At 44.6% G+C, this 14,224-nt stretch overlaps 1 protein-coding gene across 11 annotated transcripts in view; it reads right to left on the bottom strand.

The window, feature by feature from the left end:
• The window catches only part of LOC132708548 (twitchin), a 45,007-nt gene that overhangs the window by 6,478 nt on the left and 24,305 nt on the right, over positions 1-14,224 (bottom strand). For all 11 annotated transcript variants that reach the window (XM_060680907.1, XM_060680898.1, XM_060680899.1 and 8 more), the window contains 18 exons: positions 13,595-14,176; positions 13,235-13,537; positions 11,428-12,894; positions 11,067-11,369; positions 10,716-10,997; positions 10,042-10,650; positions 9,098-9,556; positions 7,729-9,042; positions 6,954-7,671; positions 5,292-6,037; positions 4,872-5,174; positions 4,528-4,806; positions 4,369-4,474; positions 4,094-4,299; positions 3,729-4,031; positions 3,519-3,676; positions 2,727-3,456; positions 4-2,670 (listed from right to left, as the gene is read on the bottom strand). In XM_060680907.1, coding sequence (XP_060536890.1) covers positions 4-2,670; positions 2,727-3,456; positions 3,519-3,676; positions 3,729-4,031; positions 4,094-4,299; positions 4,369-4,474; positions 4,528-4,806; positions 4,872-5,174; positions 5,292-6,037; positions 6,954-7,671; positions 7,729-9,042; positions 9,098-9,556; positions 10,042-10,650; positions 10,716-10,997; positions 11,067-11,369; positions 11,428-12,894; positions 13,235-13,537; positions 13,595-14,176 — 11,535 coding nt within the window. The remainder of the gene's footprint in view (positions 1-3; positions 2,671-2,726; positions 3,457-3,518; positions 3,677-3,728; positions 4,032-4,093; positions 4,300-4,368; positions 4,475-4,527; positions 4,807-4,871; positions 5,175-5,291; positions 6,038-6,953; positions 7,672-7,728; positions 9,043-9,097; positions 9,557-10,041; positions 10,651-10,715; positions 10,998-11,066; positions 11,370-11,427; positions 12,895-13,234; positions 13,538-13,594; positions 14,177-14,224) is intronic.

Here is a 14,224-nt window from a genome sequence, read left to right as displayed (position 1 = left end):
TACTTCCAATCTTTAATCTCGCTGTGGTAGTAACGGCTCCCAAAGAATTGCTCGCTTCGCAAGTGTAATCGCCGTCGTCGATATCCAGCAGATCAGAAATATGCAAAAAGGCAGTTCCGTTTTTAGATTCCAGTCTGAATCTTCCTCCGTGTTGAATTTCACGTCCGTTCTTCAACCAACGGAACGTGGGTTCAGGTTTGCCGCTGGCCTCGCATTCTAGGGTGACAGTTCTACCAAGCGGCGCTGACGTGTTGAACAAACGTCGAATCCAGTCGGGTTTCTCTCCACCGAGCACTTCGCAGACTTTAACCGGTGACGTGCAAGTGCTGGGTTCACCTTTACCGGCAGCATTTACGGCGGATATTCTAAACTCGTATTCGGATCTGTCATGTAGATTAAGAACCGTGAAGTTGGTATCGGTGACATTGTAATCGTTACATTTGGACCACAACGGGCTACCAATCTCTCTCTTTTCGATGATATAGCCGGTTATTTTGGATCCACCGTCAGAACTAGGTGGCTCCCAAGTCAGATCGACGTAACCCTTGCCGACATTGACGACTTTAGGATTGCGTGGTGGACTGGGGACGTTGAATTTGCCTTTGAGTTTAAATCTGGACGATGCGGCCGACGGTTTACTAAACCCGGCCGCATTTTTAGCCCGAACTCTAAACTCGTACTCTTGTCCGGTGACCATGTTGTAAAGGTCAAAGTGGGTGTCTTTAATTAGGTAGTCGCTCGCGCTTATCCAGTGCGTGTCTCTAACATCGCGGTATTCCAATTTGTATCCTTGAATTCGGGAACCTCCGTCGTGAGCAGGGCGATCCCAGGTTAGGTTAATCGTATTGCTATCCCAATCGACAACTCTGGGTGCACTAGGCGGGTCGGGTATGGTAAATGGATATTTGGCAATCACAGGTTCGGTGCTTTCCAACGGTTCACTGATGCCGTATTGATTTTCCGCTCGAACCCTGAAGCTGTATTTTTTGTTTGGCTCGAGGCTCATCACATCGTAGTGCGTATTGCGAACGAAACTGCTTACTTTCACCCATATTCCGTTGGTATCTAATTTTTCTACGATGTAGTTAGTAATCGGTGATCCGCCATCATCGAGAGGTGGTCTCCACGCCAACGAACAATTATCTGGTGTGACGTCGGATATGTCGAGTGGACCTTGAGGTGGTTGTGGTCTGTCTACCACGAGTACGCGACAAGATGCCGAATCGGAACCCATGGAATTAGTTAATTTAATCGTATAACTGCCGGTATCTGAACGTTTGGCCGACTTGTTGTAAAATATGGAAGCTATGTCTGTGGTATCCATTTTAATTCTATCGTCGGCGAGAACTTCGTCTCCGTTTATAGTCCAGGTTGTTTTAGGTTTCGGCGATGCGACGTAGGGCACGGTTATCTTCAGTTCTTCCCCAGCAATAACAACGATATCTCGAATACTCAAGTCCGAAGTGATTCTCGGTGCTATAGGGGCGGCTCTCGCGCAAATCGCATCGGAAGCGGAACTCCAAGGTCCTTGACCCGCAGCATTGACTGCGGCTACTCTGAATTCGTATTCGTGATTTTCTATTAAGCTGATAACTTTCAGGGTTAAGTCAGGAACGAGAGCATGAGAGGCTTTCGTCCATTTATCTTCGGTAATAAGACGTTTCTCGACTACGTATCCCGTAATCGGTGATCCGCCATCATGTCGAGGTTTCGTCCATTGTATCGTAATAGAATCCTCGCTTGTTTCGATTCCTCTCGGGGTACCAGGTGCACCTGGAGGATCGAATGGATGTCTAGCTCGAATTGGTTCAGACGTAATAGCAGGTTCGGATTGTCCGTATTGATTTTCAGCGATTACTCTAAAGTCGTACTCTTTGCCGAGAGTTAGGTTACGAATACGGACGAAAGGAACGGTTACGTAGCTGCTTACTTTGGTCCACGTGGAAGATTTGGCTTCCTTTTTCTCGACGATGTAATTGGTGATCTCGGCGCCACCATTATCTTTAGGTGGTTGCCAGTAAAGGGTTAAGGCATCGCCTGCAAATTCGTCGGCCCGAAGATTTTCCGGTTTACCTGGTCTATCCAACACTCTAACGTTAATCGTAGCGGTATCGAAACCGGACGGATTTTTTAATTGTAATCTGTATTGGCCGGTATCAGAACGCTTCGAATTCTTAACGATAATGCTGGCGTAATCGTCTGCAAGTTGTGGAAATACCCTGCTATCAGTCTCGTCTAGTTGTTTGTCGTTGGCAAACCATGAGGCGGTAGGTTTAGGGAATCCGACATAAGGTACGTGAATACTAAAGTCTTCTCCCGCGCGGACGGTTATATCTCGAACGCCACCCAAATCCATGCAGGGCTTATTCGGTTGTTCTTCGATGAGGATGGGATTGCTGGGTCTGCTGGGTTCGGAATTACCGACGTCATTGACGGCGATAACTCTGAATTGGTATTCTTGTCCTTCCTTTAGTTTAGGAACAGTATAGACGGTATCATTGATGGGGAGGGAGTTTACATCCGTCCAATCATCAGCACCTTTAGGACGTTGCTGTAAAATGTAGCCCTTGAGTTTCGACCCGCCGTCGTTTTTAGGTGGTCTCCAAGATAACGTAACGCTGTCTTTAGTGATGCGGTCGGGTTTTGGTGGTTCCGGTGCCGAAGGTTTGACTGGAAGGGAAATAAAATATTTTTAGGTTGAATTTAAAATTGAAAGTTAAACTTACATCTTTGATGTTGGGCGATAATTGGTTCCGTCGGTTTACTCGGTTCGCCTGGTCCTGCTTCATTAACCGCCGTTACTCTGAATTCGTATTTGTTTCCTTCCCGAAGATCTTGGACGGTATACTGAGCGTTCGGAGTGGGATAGTTGTTAACTTTCACCCAATCACCACCACGTTCGCGTTTTTCCACGATGTAACCGCTTATCGGTTTTCCACCCGTCACCACAGGTGGATTCCACTTCAAGGAACAAGATGACGGTGTGTATCCGGTCACTTCCGGTTGACTTGGTGGACCAGGTGGATCGAACGGACTCTTCGCCACCACCGGTTTACCTTCTAGAGGTTCCGATACGCCGTATATGTTTTCAGCGCGCACTCTGAATACGTATTTTTTCCCTTCCGTCAATCCTCGCGCAGTAAACGATGGTCTGGGACAGAATCCCGGGCATGGTCTCCATAAATCACTTCCAAATTCAGATATTTCGACAATGTAGCCGGTAATTTCGCCACCGCCATCGTCTGCTGGCGGATTCCACGATAGGGACACCGTATCTTGAGTAGTGGCCGTGTACTGTAGGGGTCCTTTTGGTATTCCGGGTTTATCAACGACGATTACCTCGATGTCGGCTTCATCAGATCCGAATTCGTTCTTAGCTCGTACCGTATACACACCAGAGTCTCCTCTGTTGGAAGCTTCAACCCGTAGTCTAGTGTGTTCGCTGTTAGTTTCCGTCTGTGAAATACAAATAACTCATTTTTTTAAAATATTAATAATCGTGTTTTACAACTACTTACGTAAAGTCTGTTACTTTCTGGTACATTGACTTTATTTTTAATCCATTCTACTTTAGGAGCAGGAGCTCCAGACAACGGGATGTCGATGTTTATAGGTTCCCCAGCACGCACTTTTATTTTTCTTCCGATTATACCGTCGAGCCACAATTTCGGTTTTTCTATAATTAAAATTTGTTCAGAATAAAATATCAAACTGATAACAAACATTACCTTTCATCGGTTTGGCAATGAAAACGTTGGATGCGTCACTCGGTTTACCATTTCCTGCTGCGTTAACGGCAGAAACTCTATATTCGTATTGATGACCCTCTTGCACGCGGTCATCGTAATATTCTAGATTTTTAGTGGGTTCCTTATTAAGTTTGACCCATCGACCTGTAGCACGATCACGTCTCTCCACATCGTAGCCGACAATAGGTGAGCCTCCATTACTGATGGGCGCCGACCATTTGATTTTGATGTGGTCCTTATCGCTATCCACTAGTTCTGGTTTTCCTGGCTTTCCGGGTACGTCTTCAATAATTTGAAAAATAAAATTAGGATACATGATTGCACTAAAATATTTCACAATTTACCGTATTGGTTTTTGGCTACCACCGGTTTTTCGGTATCTAATGGATCCGAACGACCTTGCATATTTTCGGCAAATACTCTGAACTCATATTTCGTTCCCTCTAATAGTCTAGGAACTACCGCGTGGTTGTACTTGGGGTTGACATAATTAACGGCGGGTACCCAACCACCACCGTGGGTCAAATCCCGCTTCTCAATAACATATCCACTAAAAATCGACAATTTGTTAAATATACATGAACATGCATTAATTTTAGTATTAATTTAGTATTATTACGTGATTTCGCTTCCACCATTATCTTTAGGCGGCTTCCACGATAACGTTACGCTTTGGGCCGTGACTTCTTCGTATTCCAGAGGACCCTCTGGTGGAGCCGGACGATCTGAATAACCAGTTTTCAATACGCGGTTTAACGTGTTAACTATATTAACCTACCCAAAACGTTTACTTGGAACGATCCTTCATCGATACCTGAACTGTTTCTAATCAGAATATGGTATAAGCCGCTATCTGAACGTTTAGCGTTTACAGTATGGATGACAGTGTGATAACCGATGGATGTCACAGTCGTACGGTCGTCAGCATTAAGAGGTTTACTGCCGACGGTCCAAACGACTTCCGGACAAGGTTCACCGATAAAGTCAATGTCGATATGGAGAATAAGACCGGCCTTAATCCGGATATCGTTAAGGGGCGTTTTAATTTTAGGGGCCACTGAAATCAGAATTTCAAAATTGGTTTTTTGTTACGAATGTGATTGGCAACGGGCGTTTTCTTACAGAATCTCGCTTTGGCGGTGACGAGATCTGAGGGTTCCGATGGTTCACTCTGACCCGCGGTATTTGTGGCTATTACTCGAAATTCGTATTCTTGTCCTTCGGTCAAATCAGGCACAGTGCAAGCATTCTTACGCGCAGGGACATGCACAGCATTCGTCCAGTAAGGGCTTCCCTTTTCCTTCTTTTGCACTATATACCCTGTGATCGGAGAGCCACCATCGTTTTTCGGTGGTGTCCATTCCAAATCTACGTGGTCCTTGTCCCAATCGGTAACTGCTGGTTTGCCTGGGGCACTTGGTTCATCTGCAATGGAACAGAATTTTTTAACCCAAACATTAACACCTTTTTTGCTTTGAAAAAAAAATCGCTCCTAATCGAAAATTCAACTTAGATCGCTGCCTTTCATAGTTATACACTTACCGAATTCGTTTTTGGCGATGATGCTTCTCGACGTTTCGAGAGGCTCGGATTCACCGACAGCGTTAACTGCTTTAACTCGGAAATAATATTCCTTGCGATGGATTAATCTGGTGATATCGTGAGACGTAATCGTGGCCATTCCAGCGTCCGACCATGTTCCACGAGATACGTCCATTTTCTCGACCACGTAGTGAAGTATAGGTGACCCGCCGTCGTCTAGAGGAATCTTCCAAGATATTCTGGCGCTCTCTTTGGTGACACTGCTAACATCTAGCGGAGGTTGTGGAGGTCCAGGTTTATCCAGCACGGTGACTTGAGCTGACGCACTAAAGCTTCCCAAGTCGTTGGTAAGGGTTAAAGTATATCTTCCAGCGTCTGATCGCAACGACGACGATATATCAAACGAAACTTTGTTGTTGTATACTGCGGCGTCGATTCGTTCGTTCGGTGATACTTCTTTACCGTTCAGTGTCCATTTTGCCGTCGGCTTGGGTGACGCTTCGATCGGTATGACCCAACCGAAACGTTGTCCAACTTTAACCGTGATGTCCTCGAGTAGACTTTTGTTAAATGTAGGTGCTTGGAACCTTGGCTTGGCGATTACAGGAACAGACGCCTCGCTAGGTTCACTATGGCCACCTTTGTTAACAGCGATTACTCTGAATTCGTATTCTTCTCCCTCTGTTAAATTGGGTGCCGTTCCTTTAGTGGTGTTGCCGGGTACTCGCGCCGCCTCTTCCCAGGTTCTAAAAATCGATTGCTTTGGTTAGTGTTAAAGACTAAGATAATACAGGACGGCTGAAGACACGGCATAAAATATTTTGGTTTATTAATCTGTTTTCACTTTGCACCCGTGTGGGGTTTGCTAGTGAAAGCTGTTCTGTATATTGTTTTTTATGTAAAATTCAGTGCTGTAATCAATTTTCTTCTGGAATTCACAAACTTTGACATATAAACTTAACTTCTTTTTTTTTTTAATAGAACGCTCTGTATGTGTCGATAATCTTCTTACGCCTGTTATGAGCTTTTTAGAAATATGTATTACATTTTGTATTTGAAATACAAAGCATTTATCTATCATTTTAATTTTTTATGAGCTATTCTTTGCTGTCTCATGCTAACACAAAATATGTCAGTTATGATAAATTGGGTATAATAGAGGTGTAATTATCAATGCGCATTAAATATTGTACACACACAAGTTTATTTTGACAGCCCACTAACTTGTTGTAATAAATTCTGTTAAAGAAAAATATATTAAAAAATAAAATTGAAAAAAATATGTCAGTTTGTATTTGAAGATGTGCTTTGAAATTGAGTGTTAAAGATAAATTTAAAGAAAAACATTTAATTAAAATATTTTGTCTGGTTCAGCTAAGTAGATTGAATCTTACTTTTCTAATGTACCAAAGAAGAGTTAGAGTTAGAAAACTTCAAAAAAAATCAAGTATGCCCTAATTTTTTGAAAATTAGTACACAGTTGGAACACTAAACAAGAAAAAACTTCTTTCAATAAAATTTTTCGATATTTTTAAAAATAAATTAATATTTTAATATTTTTTTTGAAAGGCAAATAGTGTATAAGAAGATTAAAATTTTAATTATTTATATATAATCATATTTTATTTAAGCTATCGGGCTCTAAATTTTGTTTACGCTTACCCATGTTTAGGCCGTTTCTCGATAATATATTCCGTAATTGGCGCTCCACCGTCTTTCCTAGGAGGGCTCCATTCGAGATCGACGTGATCTTTATCCCAATCTGTCGGTTTCGGCGCTCCAGGTCTATCCGGTTTAGTGAAAGGATCTTTTGCCGTAATGCTCTCCGTAGTGGTGAGCGGCGCGGAATCACCTTGTTTATTGCAAGCCCGCACCCTAAATTGATAATCGTGCCCTTCCGTCAAGTTGGGCACCCTCATGGACGTTCCGATGGAGTCGCCTACCGGCACCCATCTCATATTTTCGGTGTCTAACTTTTCTACCGCATAATGAGTAATCTCGGAACCACCGTCATCCTTGGGTGGTTTCCAATGGAGCGTTAGCGAATTTTTGGTGACATTGTCAGCAGTCAGAGGGCCTTCGGGTGGGGTAGGCACATCCAAAACTGTGACCTTAACTGTGGCGACATCTTTACCGTTTACGTTTTTCACGGTAAGGGTATACGGACCGCTGTCGCCTCTTTGAGCGTCCGATATTTTTATGCTTGTCTTATAATCTTCGTTTACGATTTTAATTCGGTCGGAATTAAATAGAACGTCGTCTTTGTGGGTCCATTCTTTGCTCGGCGGTGGTTCGCCGATAACCGGCACGTTGAATTCGATCGATTGCCCGACTTTGACTTTGAGATCGAACAAAGCGTTTCTATCAATTTTCGGTGCCACTGAAACGAAACAGCGTCGGGTAAACAATTACTCTATTACTTAAAAAAAAAACTTACAATTTTTAGGTCTGGCGACGTGGATTTTGGACGCGTCGCTGGGTTCACCGGGCCCGGCTTTATTTACGGCCCTAATACGGAATTCGTACGGAGTACCTTCGATAAGATCGTTCACTTTACCCCGGGGAACATCTCCTTCAACTTCAGCGCATTTTTCCCAATTCGGATTAAATTTGTCTCGTTTTTCGATAACGTAACCCGTGATTGGAGATCCGCCATCGTTTTCGGGCTTGTCCCACTTGAGTTCGACGAAATCTTTGTCATAATCCACGATCTCAGGTGCGCTGGTCTTGCCAGGCTCGTCGAACGGATTTTTAGCTTCGATCGCTTGGGCCGTTTGCAACGGTTCCGATTTACCTTGACGGTTAACAGCGCGAACTCTAAACTTGTACTTTTTACCGGGTGTTAGTCCGTCTACTTTCAACGACGTCTCGGGACCGTCAGTTTCGCCAGCAGGTACCCACCGTCCGGTGGCTTCGTCCATTTTTTCCACCACGTATCTCTCAACGGGTTGACCGCCATCGTCAGCCGGAGGTCTCCAACTGAGCTTACAACCGTTGGCGTGGACATCGGATACTTTGAGGGGTCCTCCAGGCGGACTAGGCACGTCCAAGACGATCACTTCAACTTCTGCGATATCCTTACCGTTGACGTTCTCGGCGGTGACGGTGTAAGTACCAGAATCACCACGCGTCGCGTTTCGTACTGATATTTTCGTGTTATAATCGCCATGTTGGACTTTGACGTTGGGCCCTGATTTAATTTCTTTGCCCTTTTGTAACCATTTAGTGGTCGGCATCGGTTCGCCCGACACTTTAACGTCGAAATTGAAGTTTTGACCGGCCCTGATACGCACTTCGATCAAATTGGTCCTATCAATTTTGGGGGCCAAGTTTCTCGGTTTCGCTATTATCGTGGGTGTTTCGTTACTCGGATCACCGGGTCCGGCTGCGTTTACCGCCCTCACTCTGAACTGGTAGGGTTGCCCTTCGATCAAATCCGGGACCGTGGCTTTTAGCTTATCGCCCGGTACCTCGAGAGCTTTCTCCCAATCGCCGAACTTGTCTTTCTTTTCTATTATGTAACCTGTGATCGGAGCTCCGCCGTCATCTTTAGGGGGCGTCCATTCCAGATCGACGTGGTCTTTATCCCAATCGGTTGCTTTGAGGTGACCCGGCGCGCCAGGCTCGTCGAAGGGATTTTTAGCGACGATTGCCTCTTCAGCTTCCAACGGTTTTGATTCACCTTCCGAGTTCACAGCGGCTACTCTAAATTTGTATTCGTGGCCCGGAGTTAATCCGGTTACCTCGAAATCTGGAAATAAATTAAATTAACCGAATAGGGAGAGGAAAGGGAGGCGAGGGCTTACTGGGTTCCGTCGCTCTGCCGCACGGTACCCAACATCCGGTTTCCGGATCCATCTTGTCCACTTGGTAGTACTCGATAGGAGTACCGCCGTCGTCTTTCGGACGTTTCCATTTGAGTTTGCAACCGTTTTTGTTCACGTCGGATATTTGAAGGGGTCCTTGGGGTGGGGTCGGTTTGTCGGTTACGGTAACGTTGATCACGTGAGTGTCCTTTCCGGAACTGTTGGTGGCGGTCACCGTGTACTGTCCGGTATCGTCCCTATTTACAGGGCGGATCGCTATTTTCGTGTTGTAGTCGACGTTATCAATCGTGGTGCGTTTGTCGTTCTTCAATGTGATACCGTTGAAACGCCATTCGACCGTCGGTGGTGGTTCGCCGATGATATTCGCTTCGAATTTGAGAGGCGAACCTGCCGATAGCGTGACGTCATGCAAATAACGTCTGTCAATTTTGGGTGCCACTGAAAATGATAAAATCATTAAAATTAATTATTCTAATTAGTATCTTTGCTTTAATAATCATCATAATGTTAAAAAAAATGTCAAAAGGTCTTTTTGGTTTGTTGTATTTAATATAGTATTTTCTCCATTAATTAGTTTTTTTAGACCCCAAGTCTATAAAATGCCATCGATAGATTAATTTAGCGTGGCAAAGACTTAGTCTAAAAAGTTCTGAGAAATTCACAACTGCCTTGATATGCCAAGCATTAAATTTAAAATAAGAAAGTTGTAACTTGTCAACCAAAATACAAAAACCCTGGATTGTAGGAATATATATGAAACATAAATAAATGCATTCAAACAACTTTTGTTTTTACTTGTTTTTGAGATTCTCGGACCACCCTGTGATGCAAGGTTAATATATGGCCATTTTAAATTTAATGACATAAACCTCCATAAAAATATAATATATAATAAAGACATCGCTTAGAACACGGTAACTTACAAAATCTGGGCTTAGCGATAAACGTTTTGCTAGCGTCAGAGGCAGGGCTTTGTCCGGCAGCATTGACCGCGATCACCCGGAACTGGTACTCGTTGCCCTCAATCAACCCTCCTATGGAAGCTGTAGGGGTGGGGGTGGTAGTTTCCAGAGCTTTCTCCCATAGCGGGCTGTATTTGTCCTTCATTTCGACGATGTAGCCTGTAATTGGGGCCCCGCCGTCCGATGCTGGTTCCGTCCATTTCAACTCCACGTGATTTGCAGACCAATCTTGAGGTTCGGGGGTTCCCGGTTTGGTGGCCGTTCCGTACGGGTCTTTGGCTGTAATAGTTCCGGCAGTCTCCAATGGTTCAGATTCACCTTCCTTATTAACAGCTTTCACTCTGAATTTGTATTCGTGGCCCGGAATAAGACCGTCCACTTTCATTTCCGGAGTGGCTCCCGTAGTTTTACCTACGGGCAGCCACAATCCGGTTTCGGGGTCCATTTTTTCGACAACGTAGTTTTCAATCGGTTCCCCGCCATCGTCTTTTGGTCGCTTCCATTTGAGTGTGCAACCGTCCTTGTGAATGTCGGACACCTCTAGCGGTCCTTCGGGTTGCCCAGGTTTAGCTGCAATCAATTGAATCAAAATTAGTTATCCAATTTTCAACACTGTTAACGTTTCCCGCACTTACAGACGACAGTGATTTCGATTTCCGCCTGGTCCTGACCGTATTTATTAATCGCCACGATTTTATAAACTCCAGTATCCTTTCGTTCGGGTTTGTCGTTGAAGAATTTGGAGTTATTGGGAATATCGTCGACGCGTTTATGTGCCGTTTGCGTAATCGTACGGCCCTCTTGGTACCACGTGACGTCGGGGGCTGGTTCGCCGCTGATTTTTACGTCTATGTAAATCGGTTCTCCTTCTTTTACCGTCAAATTGTGCAAATTGCGGCGGTCAATTTTGGGTGGCACTAATGAAGAAAAGTATTAATACAAATAATTAAAAATATATTTTGAAAAAGGAAAGAGAGATCACTTACATCTTCTAGGTTTGGTGACTACCGATTTAGAGGCTTGACTTGGTTCCCCAGGCCCAGCAGCGTTAACCGCCCGAACTCTAAATTCATATTCGACGCCTTCATCCAAATTGTCCGCCGTCCCTTTCGTTTCGTAGGGACCAGTTTCGCCTGCTTTCGTCCACTTCGGAGATCCCTTCTCTCTCTTTTCAATAATGTATCCTGTGATTGGAGATCCGCCATCATTGGATGGTGGAGTCCATCTTAAGTCCACGTGGTCCCTATCCCAGTCGGTCACTTCAGGAGTTCCAGGGGCACCCGGTTCGTCTGGAAGTAATTATTTTTAATTGTTATAGGAGCAAACGAGAAGCATGCGATAACTTACCAAATGGATTCTTAGCAACAATCGTTTGTTCGGATTCCAGCGGTTCGGATTCACCTTCGGCATTGACCGCGGCTACTCGGAATTTATATTCCTGACCAGGTTCTAAATTGTTCAGTTCAATTTTGGGTTCTTTAGCACGCCCGGCAGACACCCATCGACCAGTAGACGTGTCCAGTTTTTCAACTTGGTAGTACTCGATAGGAACACCCCCATCGTCCAGCGGGGCGTTCCATTTAAGGGCGCACCCTTCGTTATGAACGTCACTGATCCTAAGGGGACCTTCGGGTTTGCCCGGTTTGTCGAGCACTTTGATTTCGATGCTAGCCTCGTCTCTGCCGGAGTTATTTTCAGCTTTGAGGACGAGCGTGCCGGTGTGTTCACGTTTGGCAACCGCGATTACAAGTTTGGTCCTGTAGTCTTCCAAATCGATATTAATGTCGTCTCGATTTTCAATACGAGCTTTGTTAAGGAACCATGTTTTAGTCGGCGGTGGTTCGCCGGAAACCTTCACGTCAAGCCTAATATGCTGGCCGGCTTTAACTGTTAAATCTTTCAGAGTACTGCGGTCGATCTTTGGCGGGACAAATCGATCTTTGGCGGTAATTGTTTCCGATGGTGGTGACGGTTTGCTTTCACCTCCTTTGTTTACCGCTTTAACGCGGAATTGATACTTTTGACCTTCTTGTAAATCGGGTACTCTCGCTTCGGTTTTGTTGGCGGGTACCTCAACGGCCTTATGCCATTTTCCGGTAACCGGATCTTTTTTCTCGATAATGTATTTCTCGATTGGAGCACCACCGTCGTTTTTAGGCGGTGTCCATTTAAGATCAGCATGATCTTTATTCCAGTCTTTGAGTTCGGGTTTACCCGGCGAGTCTGGTTCCGTGTAGGGATTTTTCGCCGTCGTGGGTTCGTCGGTCACCAAAGGCTCCGATTCGCCTTCAGAATTGATGGCCTTGACTCGGAATTGATAGTCTTTTCCCTCGTTTAATCCCGTAACGTCGGCTTCAGGCGTTTTGGTCGTGGTTACTGGAACCCATCTGCCTGTTTCTACGTCCATTCTTTCCACCACGTATCCAGTTACCGGTTCACCACCATCATCTTCTGGCGGTTCCCATTTCAGTTTACATCCATCCGCAGTAACGTCAGACACCTTTAAGGGACCTTTAGGTTTCGATGGTTTACTGACCACCAAAAGCTCAACGTCGACCGTATCAACACCCGAATCATTTCGGGCAGTTACCGTGTAAATACCAGTATCGGTACGTTGAACTTTCTGCAATACAAAACTAGTGTGGTAATCTTCGTTATCGATTTTAATTCTGTCGTTGTTTCTTAACGTTTGTTCTTTCAGAGTCCACGTCACAGTCGGTGGTGGTTCGCCTTTAACATCAGCTTCAAGTCGAAGCAATTGGCCAGGTCTAAGTACCTTCTTCTGAAGATTCCTGCGATCGATTTTGGGTGCCACTGCAATGAAAACATTGTCTCGCACATTCGACTATTTTCCAAGGCGTCTTAAACTAGTAATACAGATTTAAATTGATATAAGAAATGATGCGCAAAGATCAGTTAAAAGGAATTGCCAGATGATGCAAGAAAATTTCAACTGAGAATAACATTTTTTTGCCTTAAAAAGTTGCATTAAAATAGTTTGGCGTATGATGGGAAATTATAGGCGAATTGATTAGATGTGATAGAAATCCTGATAAATGAAAGAAGACGTAGTTCACAGCTGAATGTGCTGAAGGAAAGGTATGATATGACAACCATAAATATAGTGATAGTTATGGCATCGAAAGTTACTCACAGAATCTGGGTTTGGCTATTACGGGTTTGGATGGATCGCTAGGTTCGCTGGGGCCGGCTTTGTTCACAGCGACGATTCTGAATTCGTATTCGTGTCCTTCTTCAACGTTATCTACACGCCCGTTAGTTCTGTCGCCGGGGACAGTGGCAGCATCGACCCAACCCCTACCAGCTTTGTCGTGCATTTGGATGATGTATTTTTCGATAGGTGCTCCGCCATCACTGACCGGAGCTTTCCAACTAAGTTCGACGAAATCTTTGTCCCAATCTTTGAGATCTGGTCTACCCGGTTTACTGGGTTCATCTGTAAATACCGTAATGATAATCGGATTTAAAATTGATCGTATCAACTGTCACATACCGAATGGATTCTTCGCAATTATTGATTTTTCAGTCTCGAGCGGTTCAGATTCGCCTTCCTTGTTCACAGCTTTAACTCTAAATTTGTACGGCTTTCCTTCTTGGAGCCCTACAATGTTAGCTTCTGGTTCGGTACTTCTACCACACGTTATCCACTGTCCAGTTAATGGATCGAGTTTTTCAATTTCGTAATGATCGATTGGAGTACCACCGTCGTCATCTGGTTTTTTCCATTTCAGCTTGCAACCGTGTTTGGTGACGTCAGAGACATCGAGAGGACCTTTAGGAGCCGACGGTTTGCCTAAAATGGAAATCTCAACATCCGCTTGGTCTTCTCCTTCCGAGTTCTTCGCGATGATGGTATATTTGCCAGATTGAGCCCTCTTCGAACGAAGAATGAAGAATTTCGTATTGTAATCGATGTTATCGATGCGAATCTCTTCAGACGAAGCGATTTCTTTGCCGTCGTACAGCCAAGTAACGGTCGGCGGCGGCTCGCCTTGAATGTTGACGTCCAAGCTGATCGATAAACCAGCCTTAACCGTTAGCGGCTTCAAATTTGTCCGGTCGATAAGTGGTTTCACTGGAAACAAAACCGTTGTTTGTTTTATATTTAAAAAACTCTTACAGT

Source organism: Cylas formicarius, unplaced genomic scaffold (assembly GCF_029955315.1).
Source record: "Cylas formicarius isolate icCylForm1 unplaced genomic scaffold, icCylForm1.1 PGA_scaffold_12__32_contigs__length_19106922, whole genome shotgun sequence".
NCBI lineage: Eukaryota > Metazoa > Arthropoda > Insecta > Coleoptera > Brentidae > Cylas > Cylas formicarius.
The sequence above is the reverse complement of the archived record's forward strand: the minus strand, read 5'-3'. Positions and strand labels throughout refer to the sequence as shown.